Raw genomic sequence first — 18,592 nt, forward strand, 5'->3', positions numbered from 1 at the left:
GCAAAGAAATGGCTTTTTAAAGGTCATGTGGTAGCTTACCATTTCAGAGTCACCTGAAAAGATAAGTGACAAGTTCCTTCCCTAACTGTTCCCAACAGTCCAAAGACAACAGAGCATCGGAGTTTTGATGGAGCTGCGAATTTCCTTTAGGGACAAGGAGCAACGCAATTTCATGAATGTTCATTTTTAAGTCTAGAGAGGCAGAGCAAGAGGAGGGAATGAGGGGAGAAGAATAAAAACTAATTTTCCAGGCAGGGAAATACTTATAAAAACCTTTTATGTCAAAGTTAGGATTTTAAAACATCACATACTAATGCAAAATCCAGTAGCACCTGTAGTATTGATGTAATGCTGCTGCTGTCATGTAACTGCTTTAAATATCCTTAAAAGACTGAGAAAAAGATGAAGTACATTCTCCAGAGAACAAATGTATTTCAAAATAAAAACTGTATTTTTGTTTTTTTTTTTCCAGTTTTTGCTTTTGTACAAGATTTCATAGTTATAATACCTTATACACAAATGGGATTGATTGACCTCTGCTCTCCTCCTGTGTCACTGCAAGTCCACATGTTCAGGCTATAGTCCCCAGCATTATGTTCTGATCAATATATTACCACAGTTTGATCTAAATATAGATACATTATATAATATTTATCTCTGGGAAAAACCAAATTTTAATATGCAAATGTTTATATAATACAGCAATGGAAAAAGCTACGGTAGGCGCACAACCTATGAATTAGAGGCGATGAGTTCTAGATGCTCTCCTAGTGTGAATGAATGTTTAAAATAGTCAATAAGAAGGTTTTATTTATATGTGCACTTGTGTCCACCTTATCCCAAATACTGTACATGTCTACTGACAAGCTGGGAATTTATAGGTGCAGCCCTCAAGAAATTGTTAAGTTACTAAAAAAAGAAACAATTAGGCTCTATTGGACATGGAAAACACTCACAAAATTTCCAATTTTTAAATTTCACAGCAGTAGGAAAATATTAAAAATAATTTCTGTATATACATATAGGTATATGTATATATTGAATTACACATATGCCTCACATTATCAGTACAATTCAAATGGAGACATTTTGGTGAGTTTTTTCCCATTAAATGATCACTATGCCAAAATTTAAAAATATTTTATTACATCATTAAAATAATTAGCTTACCATATCAACAGCTTACACTGTTTTTTTATTTTTTTAATTTTTTAGATTTTTTTTTTAAACTCTTCATAACTAAATTCCCTGATCCCTAGTGTTAGTCCTCTATTTAAATGAAAACCTGGTATTCTTTGATATTCAGAAACTCATAGATAAAATCATATGTTTTCAAAATTCTACCCATCAAATAAATTTTATTACCTGATTTATCAGAGAAATATCTCAGCTCTGAGCATGTGTACCTAAATTATTCTCTCTATAATAGACAGGCAAGGAAAATACCTTAAGATAGATGGAGGTGACTGGGATGATGGAACAGCAAATTTAATACATGATGATTAAGTGTCTGACACAAATTTTTCAGAGACACCTTACTGTAGAAACTAACTTTAGAAACAAACCTTTTATTTTTCACTCTAATATAAATTAATATGTATGTATTTATGTACATACACATAAATATAAAACAAAACTAGTACTAAGAATCTGTTTATGAGTGAAAAAAATGAGTTAATCTGCTTAGTTTGTACTTAACAATTCAATCATTTGGGGTACAAACAAAAAAAATCAGTGCATTCATTGACTCTGGAGTTAGGTACTCAAGCATACACTAAAAAGAACCCTCTTCATATCACAGGCATTGTACAGCAAGATATATGAATTCTGATGCAGTTCCTACTCGGGCAGAGCAGACAGCACTTGGCTTACTTTTAAAATAGCTTTGTGAAAGAAATGTATCATATAAAGAAATGCATGTTTACTAAATGTCTTAAAATTACGTCAAACAACACTAAAACCTGCTCTCCGAGAAGAGCCTGCTGAAGTATTTCCCATTTTGAAATGCCTCGTTAACAGTTCAAATATTGCCTTGTGAAGTTGGAATAGAGACATGGTTTCTGTGAAGACCCATCGGCCACAGTCACAATTTAGATACAGTCCTCTGATTGGCTGCTAGATGGAAGTGGACCTCCTTGAAAACAGCTATTACCTTAAAATTATCTATAATAAACAGTGCCCCCATAACTGTTATTTTTCATAAATTAAAATGCATTAATCGCCCAGAAAAATTTCTTGCCAAATATATAAACGTAACTGCATATTTTCTGTAAATATGCTTAACATTGCTAGACTAAACCGTCAAGGACGGACTGCTGTATTTTAGTTCTGTGTGTCAAATTTACTATAAATTTAAAAAGAAAAATATCTGAGGGACTCAGCTGCCTTTGTTTAGTTGGCTTTAAAATATGTAATAAAATGGGAGACAGTGTCTTCTCATAAATACATGGAATCAATATGGAAGAGTGAACTATACAATAGACGAGACTGGAGAACAGCAGAGTGTACCAGAGTAGTCACTAGAGTGACAGCACTCCCAGACACCCCTTCATAGTGAGTTTCAGTCAGAGGCGAGGCTCCCCCACTCCTGTCAAGGATTAACTGGTAATGGCCCTTTCTCAGCAGCGCAAAGTATCCTGAGAAATTATTCAGATAACAACAAAGACAGGGCTCCCATTACTAAGTTTTTGCACAAAACACAGCTGTAGATATCATAAATAAATTAATTTAAAAAGCAGGTAATCGTCACTGTGTTGAACAGAAAAAGAAGGGACCCAGACATTGTTAATTCTCCCATTGGCTGATATCAGGGGAAAGATTGCATTAAGTGTCTACTTATAACTTTCTGGTTAACTATGGCCAATATACATGGAGGTAATTTGTAGTTCAAGTTTTTCATGTCTTTTTTCCCCAACTAGCTATAAGCTAAATTCTAAAATTTATACTGAAATATACAATTCCAATTTTCAAAACACCCCCTCCTCCTGGAGGAATGATATTCAAAAGATTTGTGCAATCTCGGTGCAGAGCCCCAACAGTCCTACGAAGACAGACAGCGTCTCTTCTCCTATTGGCACAGACACTTCGTCCTCCTTAGCTGCATTCTAGTAGCTTGGCCAAATTATCTCGCAATTCTGTTAGTTCAAATATTTTTCCATCCAGAATTTCTAAGAGTGTCTTCAGGTTGCTGCGGAAGGCTTCTTGCTCATTCTGGCTCCTCTCCAGGCGCTGTTCTAGGTCAGACAGCTGCCCCTCCAGGTCTTTATTTCGAATCTCAACTTCCTTGAGAAAGAAAAGTGTAACACACACATACATGTCAGTTCCTTGGTTAGATGACAATGCATTCCTACTGTTGCTAGTGTCTTCCAGTAAGTCTGACAACCAGGGCTGTGCCTCTGATGCTCAGTTCCACACAGTTTAAGGAGCTTTGGATTCAGCCATCTCCAGAGAGCACAAATACATCTGTCTCCTCACCACAAGCTGCTGCTCCTCCCTGCAACACTTCATGCACCTTACAGGACAAGCACAACACCCAGCCTGAGGGTTATTTACATCTCACTTTTATTGCTGCTTGTATGCAACTGAGAAATTAGGTGAGCATAGGCAGAGACAGGGAGAAATTAAGTTCTCATCAGTAACTCTGAAGAAAGTTAGGAAAGAAGCAACTCGCCACTGTGAGATTGAAAGTTTGTCTTACACTATACTGATCCTGCACTCAGAGTCAAAAGAATGCATGTGCAAGAATGTACAACTGTTCAACTCTAAAAGCTACAGTAACTGCACATACAGGAAGTATAAAGTTGACAATTCTATGCTGAAAGTCCAGAAAAGAGAAAAATGACAAAAAGAAAGCAAAATTTTGTGACGATACAAAATGTTTAAAATTTTTGATATGGTCTAAATTCTAGCAGACTAAGAAGTATTTAGGAGTCATTGTGACTTTTAACAATGTTTCTAAACATGACAAATGTATAATGAAGCAAGTAAAAACTTATGTAAGTAATGATTTAACTTTAGTTTTAAAACTCAAATTCAGAGCTGGAGAGGTAGCTCAGTGGTTAAGAGCACTGGCTGCTCTTCTAGAGGTCCTGGGTTCAATTCCCAGCCCCACATGGCCGCTCACACCCATCTGTAACTCCAACTCCAGGAATCCAATGCTATCTTCTGGCCTCCAAGGGCACTGTATACATATGGTACACAGACATACATGCAGACAAAACATCTTTGCACATAAAATTGAAGGTCTAAAAAAAGAATTCTGGTGTTTGAATTATAAATACTTTTTTATCCATATTAATTTCCTACACTTTTCTCAAAAATATGTTTTTAAGGCCAGCAAGATAGCTCAGCAGGTAAAGATACTTGCTTCCAAAAGTTACAACCTAAGCTGGGTGTACTGTTGCAGGCCTTTATTCAAGTATTAGGAAGACAGAGGCAGGTGAATCTTTGTGAGTTCAAGGCCAACCTGGTCAACAGAGTGAGTTTCAGGATAGCCAGGACTACATACTGAGCCTTCCCCCTTCTCTCTCCTCTCTCCCCCACCTCTCTCTCTCTCTCACACACACACACCCCAACCAAACCAAACCAAACAACAAGAAAAAGACAGACTCACAACCTGAGCTCAATCAATGCCTGTAACACACATGATAGAGGGAGGACAGATTCCCCAAAGTTGTCCTCTGAAACGTACACATCCACTGTGGCACACATATACATAAATGTAATAAAAACACTGAAGTCTCGAGGAAAAAAAAACCTAAGTAAACTGACTTGAAACAGTAAAGAAAGTAACAGTTGATAACTCTGAACACAATCATATGATCTGACAGCAATAATTATGAATAAGGATCAAGCAACATTACATTACCCAGCTAAGCTACAATGCGTGTAAGAATTAAAGAGGGAAACAGAACATCTATAATTTATAACTGAAGAATATAAAGGCCCCCCAGTTTTTTCGTTTTTTCGAGACAGTGTTTCTCTGTGCAGCTTTGGCTGTCCTAGATTTGCTCTGTAGACCAGGCTGGCCTCGAACTCACAGTGATCCGCGTGCCTCTGCCTCCCGAGTGCTGAGATGAAAGGCATGCGCCACCACACCAGGCTTAAAGGCCAATTTAACATAAAAGAATTTGCTGTTTGATATTAGCTACTTCAATGCTAGCCACAAATGCTTTTTATCAGTCTTCAAATAATCTGCAAAATGAAGATAATAAATAAAAATTTGAAATTCGTATTTACAAATTCAGAAGCTATATCCATGGAGGCTGTAAACTATTAGGGAGGATCAGGGCCTGTGCTCAAATGTAAAACTTCCACTCATGATTGCAGAGTGCTCCCTTGCACTTCAACAATGAGCTTAAGGACAGAAGGTCTCCAGCTACAGAAGCAGGGCAAATGTCATCCACCATCACGCCCACTTCACAGCCACAGTCCAGTTTGCCCTCTACAGCCTTCCCTAGAGTGAAAGGCTCCCTTGTTCTCTCCTCTAACCAATGAAATATCCAAATGTTTTAGATGGAACTACACAAAACACTATTCCTTCAGTTGTTCAAATAGCACTGTACTCTAGATGGATGCCCCTACTCCAAGAGGCGCCCCTGTAGGAACTTCCGCTACTAAAATAACAGCAGCACCAGCACTATGCAGATGGCACGGTCTATTTTTAGGTGGGGAGAATAAGTTCATGGGATAAGAACAGACAACCTAGAGAACAGGGCCAACTAGGTGTGACTGAAGTCACAGCCAGCACCTTCCCGCACTGTGCACACGTTCACCAATCTCTTTCTAGTCTTTGTTTCTTTCTCTAAGCTTGCCCTCTACCATTAATCTTACCTGCTAATTTCCTCATCTTTTAAGGCACACACAAGGGGCACCAATATCATGATGTAAATTAAAAAAAAAAAAAAGTACTTTGTAGGCCAGAGTTTCAAATGCCTTTCAGAGTGCTTAAATACCCAAACTGAATGTATAAAACTCTACCAAACAGAGGCTATATACTGTATGTGTTAGATGCTAAGAGACTCAAAACAGAGATTTAAAAAAATAATTATAACAACTGCCAATAGGACCAAGTATGTTTAATTTTCTCTACATTTAAATCCTCACCATTCAATCTAAGTAAAAACCATACAAAAATTCTTATTGATACCTGCTTCACAGCTTATACTTAAGATATTAAGTATACAATTGAGATATATTAATGTTTTATCAGACTGTTAACATTTACATATAACAGGACACTTTAATCAACAATAGAAGCATCGATAACTCATTTACAAAAAAATGGATAAAAGCAATGTGTGTATTTTAAAGAAGTTATTTAATAATTAGTTGTTGGGCATCTATTAGTATGCACTGAAAGTAAAATATTGAGCTTAAGTAAAATGGTCCTTATTTAATACAGTGTGCTTTATAGAAGGAAGATATTGGCAATAAAGAAGTAGAAGATATTTCTGAGTGGACAAGGGGATAAGAGTTTGTACACAGACATCTGTCAGCCATCCTCCCCAAAGCACAGGAGCATACAACGAGAATAAAATGGTGCAAATTTCAGGAGTTCGGCCAGGTGGCGGCGGCACATGCCTTTAATCTCATCGTTCGGGAGGCAGAGGCAGGTGGATCTTTGCGACTTTGAGGCCAGCCTGGTCTACAAAGCAAGTCTAGGACAGCCAAGGCTATCATAGAGAAACCTTGTCTCAAAAAGCCAAAACAAAACAAACAAAACAAACAAACAAACAAGAAATTTCAGGAGTTCGATATTACAAAAGACAGAGACCAGCACACGTGTCAATCACTGGCAGTGAGAGGACCTAAGGACAATTTCCGCAGGCCTGTTTCTCAAGCTGTCACTCCAGCCTTCTCCAGAGGGAGCATGGGGCTGTGCAGTGGACAGCAACTCTGTGAAGGAGAAGACCTCTGTGACAAGCCAAACCCAGAAACAATGGACAGACCAGATCTGTATCTGAGAGACTAACTACAAGTAAAAGCGGAAGAGGCAGTCTCAGCAAAGCAACTCCAGAAAAGAGTAAAAGGCAAGGAGTCTTTAGGAACAACAGAGGGCAAAAGAAACAAGACAAAAAGGGTTAAGCTCTGGGTATATAAATGAAAATTGAAACACTGAAACACTTGCAACCTGTCTCAAACTCATCCTCAAAGGACGGTGTTCTGAACCTGAAACTGCTATTTTGTCCACAGAAATGCAAAGGTATAACATTCATTTATGAAAACAATTATAGAAAATGCTAAAAACAAATCAGTAAAACAAACAAACAAAAATTCCCCAAATCAACTATGAAGCAGAAAAATTCTTAACACACTATTTCTTGCTGAATTGAGGTTACATAGAAGTGGGCTGGAAAGATGGTTCAGAGGTTAAGAGCACTGACTGTTCTTCTAGTGAGAGATCCTGAGTTCCATTTCCAGTAACCACATGGTGGCTCATAACCATCTACAGTGTGATCTAATGCCCTCTTCTGGCATGCAAGTGTACATGCAGGCACTGTATACATAATAAATAAATAAATAAATCTTTTTTTTTTTTTTTAAAGTTTACAAAGAAATATTCAGAAAGGAGCTTAAATTGGGCACCCAAAACTAGGGACATGAAACTGAAGAGATGGCTTAATGGGTCAGGAACACTGGCTGGTTTTTCAGAGGACCTGGGTTTAGTTCCCAGCACCCACATGGCAGCTATAACTTCAGTTCGAGTATTCAATGCCCTCTTCTGGCCTTCCAGGGAACTGCAAACATGTGATACACAACGGAACATGCTGCAAAAGCACCCATTAATGTAAAATAAAAACAAATGAATCTAAACAACAACAATAAACAACTAAGAATGCTATGGAAATACACTGAAAGAAAATGGGAGAGCTAATTAAATTGGTGAAAGAAATAAGAGAGTGAGAGAATATGAATATGAATGAGAATCTCACCAGAAATGAATTATAAGGTCCCTACTAAAATCAAAAAGCAAAAGAGTTTTCACTAACACTTGTATATTAAGTTAGTATTCCTTAATTATATAACAAAAATTTCAAGAGGATAAATACAAAATAAAGGAGAGAAAACCAGAAAATAAGATTAAAATAGAAGGCAAGAATATTCAATTACATATAATTAAATATATTGCAGAAGAAAAATAACATGTAAAGACAAATATTTAAATTTTATGTGTGAAACATTTAGTAACTTTTTGGCACTGGAGATGTCTCAAGAAACCTCAGTGAGGCTCTCTTTCTGTCACTGAGCTCAAACTCTAAAAGTTCTTGGATATACACTATTGTTGTTGTTACTATTATTTGATACAGGGTTTCACTATGTAGCCCTAGATGGCCCATAACACTGTACTTGGTGACACAGACCAGGCTAACCTTGAACCCACAGAAATATGCTGGTCCCTGGATTCAGGGTGTACATCACACCCATCTGGATATGGAAATTAAAATGGCCCAGTAATACTTAAAAAAAAAATGAGTTTCAATAATCACCTTGAGACCTAGCTTGGTAAATATAACTTAAAAGAATATCTTCATAGCATTGAAGGAAACCAAGCACAAAACATATGAAGGCAAGAGAATCAGAACTGGAAGGAGACTTCTCAAAATCACATCTAGGAGCTGGAGCAGTTATAAACACTGGCTGCTCTTCCTGACACACACACACACACACACACACACACACACACACACACACACACACACATACACACGGCAGCTCTCAACCATCTTCAACTCCAGTCCCCCTTTGGACTCCATGACCACCAACTGCACACATGTGGCACCTGCATACATGCTGGCAAAAACACTATCACACCTAAGTTAAAAATTTAAAAATAATAAATACTTTTAAATGACATTAAAAAAAAAAAGGCTGCAGTAGAGTTGTGACTGGTGATGGGTCCTCTGACTGGAATTTGCTCTCTAAAAACTCAGGTGCCAAAACCTGATGGCCAATACCCTGAGAGCTGAATGTGAGGAGGCCCAGAGGGCAGGGCTGGCAAGACGGCTCTGCAGGTCAGAGCAGAGTTCCATCCCAGTGCGCACATCAGGCCCAAGCTTAAAACATTCGTAAGTGTGAGGCTGGAGTTTGAATCCCCAAAACCTATGGGAAATAAATGTGGGGTAGGCGAGCCAAACTGCATCCTTGAAAGGTCTGAGCCGGGGATTACCAGAACGAGCTGGCCAAGACGAGGGTGCGCTGTGGGTTTGACGGGAGGCCCCGCCTCAATGCCTAGAGTGCAAGAGTGACACCGGACAGATGCACGTGCACAGCTGCACACGCCACAGCACAGGACTGTGCGTGAGGAATTATTAGATGGCCTGGAATATCCACTTGCTCTGCAATGTGAAAGTCTTCAGAGCATGACATGACCACGCCACAGACAGGGTCTAGGGAAGGGGTTCTCCTTGGCCAGAGCTGGAACACCAAGAAAAACAGACACGACAACCAGGCAGAACACCTGACCCTGGAATAGATGGGTCCTGGGCAGAAAAACAACCGAGAAACTGTGCTATAAGGGAGATTAAGATAACTATAGGCATGTGACTAAGATAGACGGATAAATAATTTCTAGATTTTGATGGTTATATAAAAGGTCTTTACTTTTAGAAATGAAGCAGTAAAGTATTTAGAGGGAAGGAGCACATGTGCCCCTTATTCTCAAGCAGTTCAGAAAAAAAACACATAGCATGCAGATGCATACAGAGAGTGACAGAGAAGGCAGGATAGGGTGAGAAGGGGACAGAGGGGGAGGAAGGGGGGAGGGAGAGGGGAGGGGAGGAGGGAGGGGGAGGGGGAAGGAGGGGAGGGGAGGAGGGAGGGGAGGGGGAAGTGAGGGGGGGAGGGAGAACACAAAATGTTAAAGCAAAAATAGTAGGGCAAAATATTAATGTTTGGGGAAAGTAAGGGAAAGACATAACTGGATTATTCTTGCAGCTTTTCTCTTAAGTCGAATATTTCAAAATAGAAAGTTTAAGACTCCGTTGGAAGTCAATAAGATCACTTCACATGGTGGGAAGTACAAGACGGAGAGTGAAACGTGGTAAAGAACAAAGCGCACTCGGGAAAGGGCGCTGACTAGGGACCTGAGAACTCCGAGAAACGAACACCTGAGCAGAGACTGCAGAGACTGCAGAAGCCAGGTGCTTGGCAGCTTGGGGCTTCTTTTTTTCTTTTTTTTTCTTTTTTCTTTTTCTTGAGACAGAGCTTCTGTGAAGCCCTGGCTGTCTGGAACTCATTCTGTTGCCAGGCTAGCCTAAAACTCAGAGAGCCGCATGCCTCTGCCTCCCATGTGCCGGGATGAAAGGCGTGGGCCACCACTGCAGAGACAGCCCATAGGCCCTTCAGGTAAAAGCACAACTGAGGATGTGTAAAGGCGATGGGCAGGGCCGGTGAGACAGCCCAGCTTGCTGCACACGCCCAACAGCCTTCGATCCCCAGAACCCACAGGCAGATGGAAGAAGGACGAACTCCACAAAGTTCTCTTCTGAGCTTCACACACAGACTATGGCATGTGTATATATGCACATGTACTCACATACACACCATATATAAACACACAGTTTAAAAAATTTAAAGATCTATAAAAATGATAAATGCTCATAAACATGGGAAATTGTTCAGTTTTACTCATAAAGAACAAAATCTATAACTTAAAAAGGGGTGGGGTGGGGTGGGGTGAAGAAGGGCTTGGAACGTGGCTCAGTGGCAGAGTGCTTACCCAGCCTGCACAATGCAAAACCTGTTCAATCCAAGCACCACAGAATACATAGAAGTGAATAAAGGTGAGCTACTGCCTTTCTTTCAGTGATGTCCTGCTTTCCAGGTGGGCATTTCTTAGCTTCGAACATTTAAAGCACTGGAACCAAGCAATGCTCTGAATCCACCTCAAAAGCACCATCAGAGTGCGCATTAACATAAAGACTCACCCTGACATCAGTTATTACATACATCACTGGAACAATGTAAATCTCTATCCCAACAGCAATGCTGAGAGAAAGCCACGTAAACAACCTTTAAGCAAACACTGGATAAAGGAAAATGTCACGTGCTTTCCTATAGGATGAGGAGAGCATATGAGCATGTTACATGATATTTAGAAATATCCAAATATTGAAACTTGGAAATTAAAATTAAATCGTGATATTTTTAAAAAGATGTATTTGTGTATATGAAGGCTATATTTGCATGTATGCTTGGATGACTGAAGAGGCTCCAGATCACATTGTAGATGGTTGTGAGCCACCGTGTGGTCTCTGGGAATTGAACTCAGGACCCGTGGAAGAGCAGCCAGTGCTCTTACCCTCTGAGCCATCTCTCCAGCCCTCAATCATGATATCCTTAATCATGAGTTTTCTAGTCATACATACACTCCATACATTGCAGCTTCAGTTCTTCCAGCCCCACAGAATGGAATGGTCTTGGTTTTCTACACTGACTTATGGGGAGTCTCAAGAGTACTGATACTCTGTATAATAGATGTTCCAGAGAGGCTGTTTTTATGATAATATGTGATATTAAATGAAAGAATTTTTAACAGTTGATACAATTTCAGTGGGCTGCTGTAAAATTAAACTATTGTTCATCTGACAATAAAACACCCATAGAAATATCAACAGAAGTTTGATGTGAGTTTGACATACTAAAAAAAAATTTTTCTTCAGAAGTGGGTCACTGTCGATATGACAAAGATTTACCCTGACTGACAAACATTTTGAAAAGAATCATAAGGGAAATGTTGTTAGCACACTGGTGGCTGGAATGAGAATGGCCCCACAGGCTCAGATATGTGAATGCTTGGTCCCTGGTTGGTGGAACTGTTTGTGAAGGATTAGGGGGCGTGGCTTAGTTGGAGGAGGCGTGTCACTGGGGGTGGACTTTGAAGTTTCAAAAGCCCATACTCTGGTGCCAGTCTCTGTCTGCCTGCTGCCTGTGCATAAGATCTAAGCTCTCTCTCAGCTACTGCTACAGCACCATGCTTGTCTGGAGCCACGTTCCCTACTGTGATGGTGATGGACTCACCCTCTGAAACTGTAAGCAAGCCCCCAATTCAATGCTTCCTTTTATAAATTGCCTTGGTTGTGGTGTTTCTTCACAGCAATAGAATAGTAACTAATACACATATAAAGAGCAGACTAGAATCAAACAATGTGAGGCTTCACTGCTTTGTAGCGCTGTCTCTTGACTGAATGTTTTAACATCTCTGAACTGCTGCTGTCTTGCCTTTGAGAATGGATACCTAACCTGCCAGCATGAAATGTGAGTTAGTGGCTAACTTACACCTTAATACCACAACATACTCAGAATCCAAAATAAACAGAGGAGAAACTAGCTGAACACCTTCCCCATCCCGCCAGCCCCAATTACATGCTTCACACACAGTCCCACCAGGGCCTCTTGGCCTCTGCATCCTGGCATTTAGGGCCAGAAGATCAAGGCCTGCTGAGCAGCATCACTGGCCTTGACTAATAATATTAGTAACACTCTCCTTGTAGTGAAGATACGAATGTCTTCACACATTGCTAATGTTTCTTGGGACACAGAGTTGCCAGGTAAGAGCCAGTGCTCTCCATGGAGAATGAGAGTGTATAAGCAGCACTCACTAGGACGGACCAAACAGTAACCCTGCATCCCAGACTGCTGAAGGGCTGTGGCAGGCAGGGCAAGGGCACAGCAGTTGGGCTGTTTCATATAAGGAACCTGTTTGTTTTCTGTCTTCCTCTTTCTTTTTCTTAAGATGGGGTCTCTATGTATCCCTGAGTGTCCTGGAACTCATGTAGACCAGGCTGGCCTTGAACTTGGAGATCCTCTTTCCCTAGCTGAGATTAAAGGTATAGGAAACCTCGCCTGTCCAGAAGTCTGTTTTCTTTCTGAAGGGTCACCACGGTTGCAGCGTTTGATGGCCAAGAACAGAGGCATTCGAGTTTGTCTGTCTTGATCTAAATATGGGATGGACAAGTTACTTTTCTTCAAGCCTCTGCATTGTACTGTGATATGCTGATAGCACAGTGTCTGTACATATCAAGTACTGAGTAAATGTTGTTGATCCTTCTTATAAACGTCCTCCTCCTGACCCTGGCTTCCAGGTCCCTCCGTGTATGCCTGTGACAAGCGCCACCTTGATGAATGCAGGTGTTTCTATTCTAAAGGGCTTCTAACCCTTCTTGAGGCGGGTGCCTTAAGCAGGCAAACGGCAGCTTAGTAAAGAATTTTGAAAAAATTTTCTATATTTGAATCCCACCAACAAAAGATGCAAATAGAGGTCAATTAGAATCAGGAAGTTTGTTACCTATGCAGAAAAAAAAGTGGACAAAACTGATTGACCAAAGAAAGGAAAAGACACTAACTTTTGTTCTATTAAGGGACAAGGAACGTCAGGTTTCAGAATAGCTCAGCACACAAAATACCAGCAGGGGCCGGGCAGTGGTGGCGCACGCCTTTAATCCTGCACTTGGGAGGCAGAGGCAGGTGGATTGCTATGAGTTTGAGGTCAGCCTGGTCTACAAAGTGAGTCCAGGACAGCCAGAACTACACAGAGAAACCTTATCTTGAAGAACAAAACAAACAAACAAACAACAACAGCAACAACAAAACAAAACAACCAAACCAGCAGGTCCCTAAACTCCCAGGTCCTGGGACTCCAGGCACAGTACCACATGCCCAGCTCAGAGTGACTTTCATCAACAGGTGAAATCCCTCTGAGAAGTCGTCCCCTAAATTTAGGGCACCCACCTGTTAATGATAAAAGCAGAACTTTCCAAAGCACTACACTAAGAATAACTATAAATGGCCACTAATGATTACAAACTACCTAAATGAAGTAACCAAGTAATCTAGAACAGTGAACATTAGGCATGAATCAGAGGTACTAGAAGAAGAAAAAAAAAAAGAAAATATTTAAAAATGAAGGCTCAAAAAAGTCATTATGTTGTGGTAGAATGACTGATGCTGTTCTTCATAAAGTCCAACACTCTTACTTAGCTTACCTGCAGCTTTTGAGTCAGAGAGTCCCTTTGTTCTTGGAGTTCTCTGGCATTATCGATTTCTTGTTTTAATCTTTCAATTTCCTGGAAAAGGTAAAGTAATGTCTTTAACAACAATTAACTTATAATAAGGAGAGGGAAGATCTAAATTTTCCATGAAGTTATTTCCTAGTTCTTAGGAAACAGTAATTTAAAAATACTCTTTATTGACTTTCAGAGGAAATATGTGACTTTAATAAGGATGTTGCCTGGCACAGAATGGGGCTTCTTTTTTTCTTTCCTGGTTGGGGCAGGGTCTCATACCGTACTCCATGCCTTGAACTCACTATGGAGCAAAAGCTGGCTTCAGACTCAAGATCCTCCTCCGCAGGCCCGCAGTCCTGGGACTACAGGCGCCATACCACATGCCTAGTTCAGAATGACTTTTATCAACAGGTGAAATCTGATGGCTTTAGCATAGTGCTAAGTAGCTTTAAGCTTGAGATAAAAAAATTTTTCCTTTAGTATATAAAATAGCTCTTTTTGACTAGAAAACCAAAGAAATAACAACTTGTAAAAATTTATCTAATCTCTAATGGTTTCCTGTTGATTAAATAAATTCAACTCTCATAAAAAGGCAATACCACAGTTCAATACAGTGAATAATATCAACAGGATCAGGAGTGGGGAAGACAGGACCAAGCTTCATACTATTCAATATAAGTTATCTTAAGAAAGAAGCCCACAAGGCATGCGCCTGTAATCCCAGTGCTCAAGAGGCAGAGACAGGCGAATCTATGTGAGTTTGAGGCCAGGCTGGTCTACAGAGTGAATCCAGAACAGTGAGGGCTACCCAGAGAAACCCTGTCTGGAAAGACAGACAGACAGATAGACAGACAGGAAGAAAGAAAGGAAGGAAGGAAGGAAGGAAGGAAGGAAAAGAAAAGAAAAGAAAAGAAAAGAAAAAAGGGAAAAAGTCGCCCACAATCTCACTTTCTTCTGGACAGCCCGTTAGATCTGACAGTCTTGCTGTGCTTACACAGTGCCATGTGACCATGGAGGACTGAGCAGTGGGACCTACCTCTTCCTTTACTTTCAGTGTCTCTTCCAGTTCCTGCACGGTCTGATTCAGCTCCGCCTTGTGCGTGTGCACAGCATTTGCCTGACTACTAACACATTCCAGCTCAGTGACCTGCAGGTAAATAAGAGCACAGATTAAATTGGGTGGCAATTTCAGAGGGTTTCCTGCTGAACTCAGAGTAAGCCCCTGAGAAGTTAATGAATTCTGAATTACTATATGAAAGACAGTTATTAAGATTCTCAGCATAAAATAAATTCTTTAAAGATAAATATTTAAAGCAAATGGCAAAAACCAAAGGTTTATTAGCTATGCTAGAGCAAATGGATTATTCATGTGCTGGTCAGAGACAGGTAAGGGAAAACAAGTGATTAATTACTACAAAGAATTCTTGTAAGAAAAGTCTTCCATAAAATGTACACAGGTATAGATCTGACTGCCTGCTTTCTCCATTTGCTGTCTTCAAAACTAGCCTGTAGAAGTAAGGGCACTTTTCAAATAAATTTCCAAAACACAAGAGAATCTAAAAGGCAAGATATGCTTTCAAACACCCTAAAAACTTGCATATCAGAATGGCTTCATGTCAACTGTGCCTCTTCTGGGAAAGATAACAGTTCTTCAGTCACTAAGAACCTACCAAGAGCCAACAAGTGGCATAGTTTGTAGTGAGCACTTGACACAGTGATAAGGTAACAGGGAAAAGGTCAGTACCCTTCAGAGTCATCCAGCCCCAGTGAGTACAAGAAGACACACTCCACACTCTCCAAGTCTGGTTGACTAGAATAAAGCAAACTTACCTTGAAATTCCAAATAGCAAGTCCCCCTCTGCATTCTGTAAGTGTTTCGTCCACATCTATCTTCCTTACCACATAAGCGCTAATACACTTCCTTGCATAGACCTTTATGACTTAGGTCAGAACAAATGCAACGCTCCTGCAGTGGAGTCAATTGTAACTTGGTCTCTCTTCTTAGAGATTCTCAAACTGCTAACAAATTAATCTTTCACTGTATGACAATCATACAGTGAAACAGTTGCTTTTTATAATATTATATCTTTTTTTCTTTTTCTTCTCACTAATGAGGATTGAGCCTAGGGCCTTGTACATGTGAATCAAGCACTACTTCTGGACTGGATTACCAGACCATATTCGTAAGTTAAATCCGAGGTTTTCATTCATTGGCTGCAACCTACCTAAACATCTATTTTGGCCAAGATGTACACTTCTGACTGTAACAGTAGGCAACTCCCTTTGTCCTAAGAATAAGTCCTGCTCATGTCTATATTCTTGAATTAACTAGAGTGTCCCTTTGAGGACCACTCTGATCTTAGCAGGCAGTCAACTTTCAACTCAGCACCTATCTTCTGAAAGCCCATGCCTTCTGCTGGAACCCTCAAAGTTCTTTTCTCTCTTGTTCACAAAATGGAGCATCTAATTAAAAAAAAAAAAATTGGGAATGGGCTGGCAAGATAGCTCAGCAAAAGCAGCTGCCACACAAACCTGACAAGCTGAGTTCAGTCCCCAAAACCTTAACACAGGATGCATGGAACAAACTCACCCACAACTTCATGCAGACATTCTACACATGCACGCACGCACGCAAATGCGCACATACACACATGCGCGTGCGCACATGCACACACAAACACACACACTCTTAAAAAAATCTTCAGAATCATTTATTTATTTATCAGTTGTCTTTGGTTAAAAATTCCTTAAAGGGAAGTTCAGTACTGGTAACAATGCAATGTTGCCTTTCCCACAGATTAAAAAAAAAAAAACTGGAAAAAATGGACAACAAACAATAACAACAACTCCCAAACAACCAACTATGGAAAGCAGTCATGTTACGTGTCTATGATTTACACGTCTCTGTGTATAAATCTCTATCTCCACAGATCTCTGCCAGTATGGCTGCTTGATAGACTCAAGCTGAAACCTGGAGCTTGATTTTCCTGAGCAGTCCACGCATTTTGGAAGATCGAGAAACTAGGGGAATTAAATGAAAAGCAACAGAACTCACACAAATATTTAGCTCCACAACTGAGCTTGCACAGAGTCACACACACGTTTGTGTGTGTGTCCGTGTGTGTGTGTGTCCGTGTCCGTGTCCGTGTCCGTGTGTGTGTGTCAGTGCGGGTGGAGAAAAGCTGGACAGTGGAAGGACTGGCATAGAGAAGGCCATTTGAAATCTTGTCAAATAAACACAATCCTAAAAACACTTCAAGCTTTCCAGGGAAACCTCAAGAGGGCCACGCCTCACAGCTGAACACTGCCTGGAACTAGACTAAGAGATTAGGAGCAAACTGAAATAAACGAAATCTATCGGTACATAAATTCACAGTTTCACAAATTAAGGGATTTACTGCCTGCTAATGATAATAATAATGGGAAAAAACCCTAACACTCTTCAAAGGAACCAGAAAACTTTGTAAAAGTCCACTTATAATGTCCAATATGTATCTAAAAATCACTGTGCATGTGGAAAAACAGGGAAACAAGTAGCCAAGATAAAACTCTAAAGCAAAGCTGAGATAACTTGTTGCCAGGATACCCACAGCACAAAAAATTCTAAAAGAACTGATACAGGCTACAAGGAAGTGATGGCAAGCTAGGTCTGCAGAATGAAAGCACTAGACAGTGCAGACTCCACTAAACAAAGGCTGCAGGTGGTTTTACCTGGACCCGCAGATCCCTGCCTCCCTTCTCAAGTGTGAGGATTACAGGCGTGGACTTCTTTTTATAAATTCTTTAACGTTCAATTCAACTAGTTGCTACAAAAATTCTTTCTGGAAAAGGTTCACACAGTAAGGGAACATTATAGATCTTCAATGGATATTAATCACCAGCAATTTGTCATGTTAGGTATTAATTATGATTTAAAAATTACAAAAATTATCTTATTATCATTAAGTATACTTGTGTGTTATAGAGAGTTCCATAACTTTACCTTTCTTTCCTTCCTTCCCTTCCCCGCCCCCCTTTCTTTCTGTTTTTTGAGACAGGGTTTCTCTGTGTAACCTTGGCTGTCCTGGACTCACTTTGTAGAGCAGGATGGCCTTGAAGTCACAGAGATCCACCTGCCTCTGCCTCCCTGAGTGGTGGGATTACATGTGTGCACCACCACGCCCGGCTTGCTCCATAATTTTTCATCTTGCAAACTTGAAAGTTAATTTTTATGCACAGGGGAAGCTGTGTCTGCTGTGTCCTCACGGCTCTCCTCCTTTCCTATGTATATCTCTGCCTCCCTGGCTCTACTATAGGCTCAACACGGCTGTTACCCAGCCCATTCCGACTACCCACCAACCTCACTTGCTTGGTTTCCTTTTGAAAAAGGAACACTGGTGACATCTGCTCCCTATCGGTAAATGCATTTCTATGTTTCCAATACAAAGACATTTTAAGAATCTGTTTGGTTGCTGATATTAGTAGCACTGGGATTTCTGATTTTCTATTTCAAATCTCTAATGTTACCACTGATTTTTATTTAAAAAAATTATCCATAGTTTTCAAATTGTTCTTCACTAAAACAAAAGTAGGATTAAAAAAAAACG

The 18,592-nt window shown here is 40.1% G+C and overlaps 1 protein-coding gene across 2 annotated transcripts in view; it reads right to left on the reverse strand.

Annotated features, from left to right (window-relative positions):
* Nucleotides 1–260: 260 nt before the first annotated feature.
* HOMER1 (homer scaffold protein 1) overlaps nucleotides 261–18,592 on the reverse strand; it is a 105,377-nt gene continuing 87,045 nt past the window's right edge. For both annotated transcript variants that reach the window (XM_084800676.1, XM_084800675.1), the window contains 3 exons: nucleotides 15,043–15,153; nucleotides 13,986–14,066; nucleotides 261–3,282 (listed from right to left, as the gene is read on the reverse strand). In XM_084800676.1, the coding sequence (XP_084656802.1) occupies nucleotides 3,094–3,282; nucleotides 13,986–14,066; nucleotides 15,043–15,153 (381 nt within the window). In that variant the 3' untranslated portion in view covers nucleotides 261–3,093. The remainder of the gene's footprint in view (nucleotides 3,283–13,985; nucleotides 14,067–15,042; nucleotides 15,154–18,592) is intronic.

The sequence above is a fragment of the Acomys minous genome (assembly GCF_964271855.1).
Source record: "Acomys minous genome assembly, chromosome: 11".
Lineage (NCBI taxonomy): Eukaryota > Metazoa > Chordata > Mammalia > Rodentia > Muridae > Acomys > Acomys minous.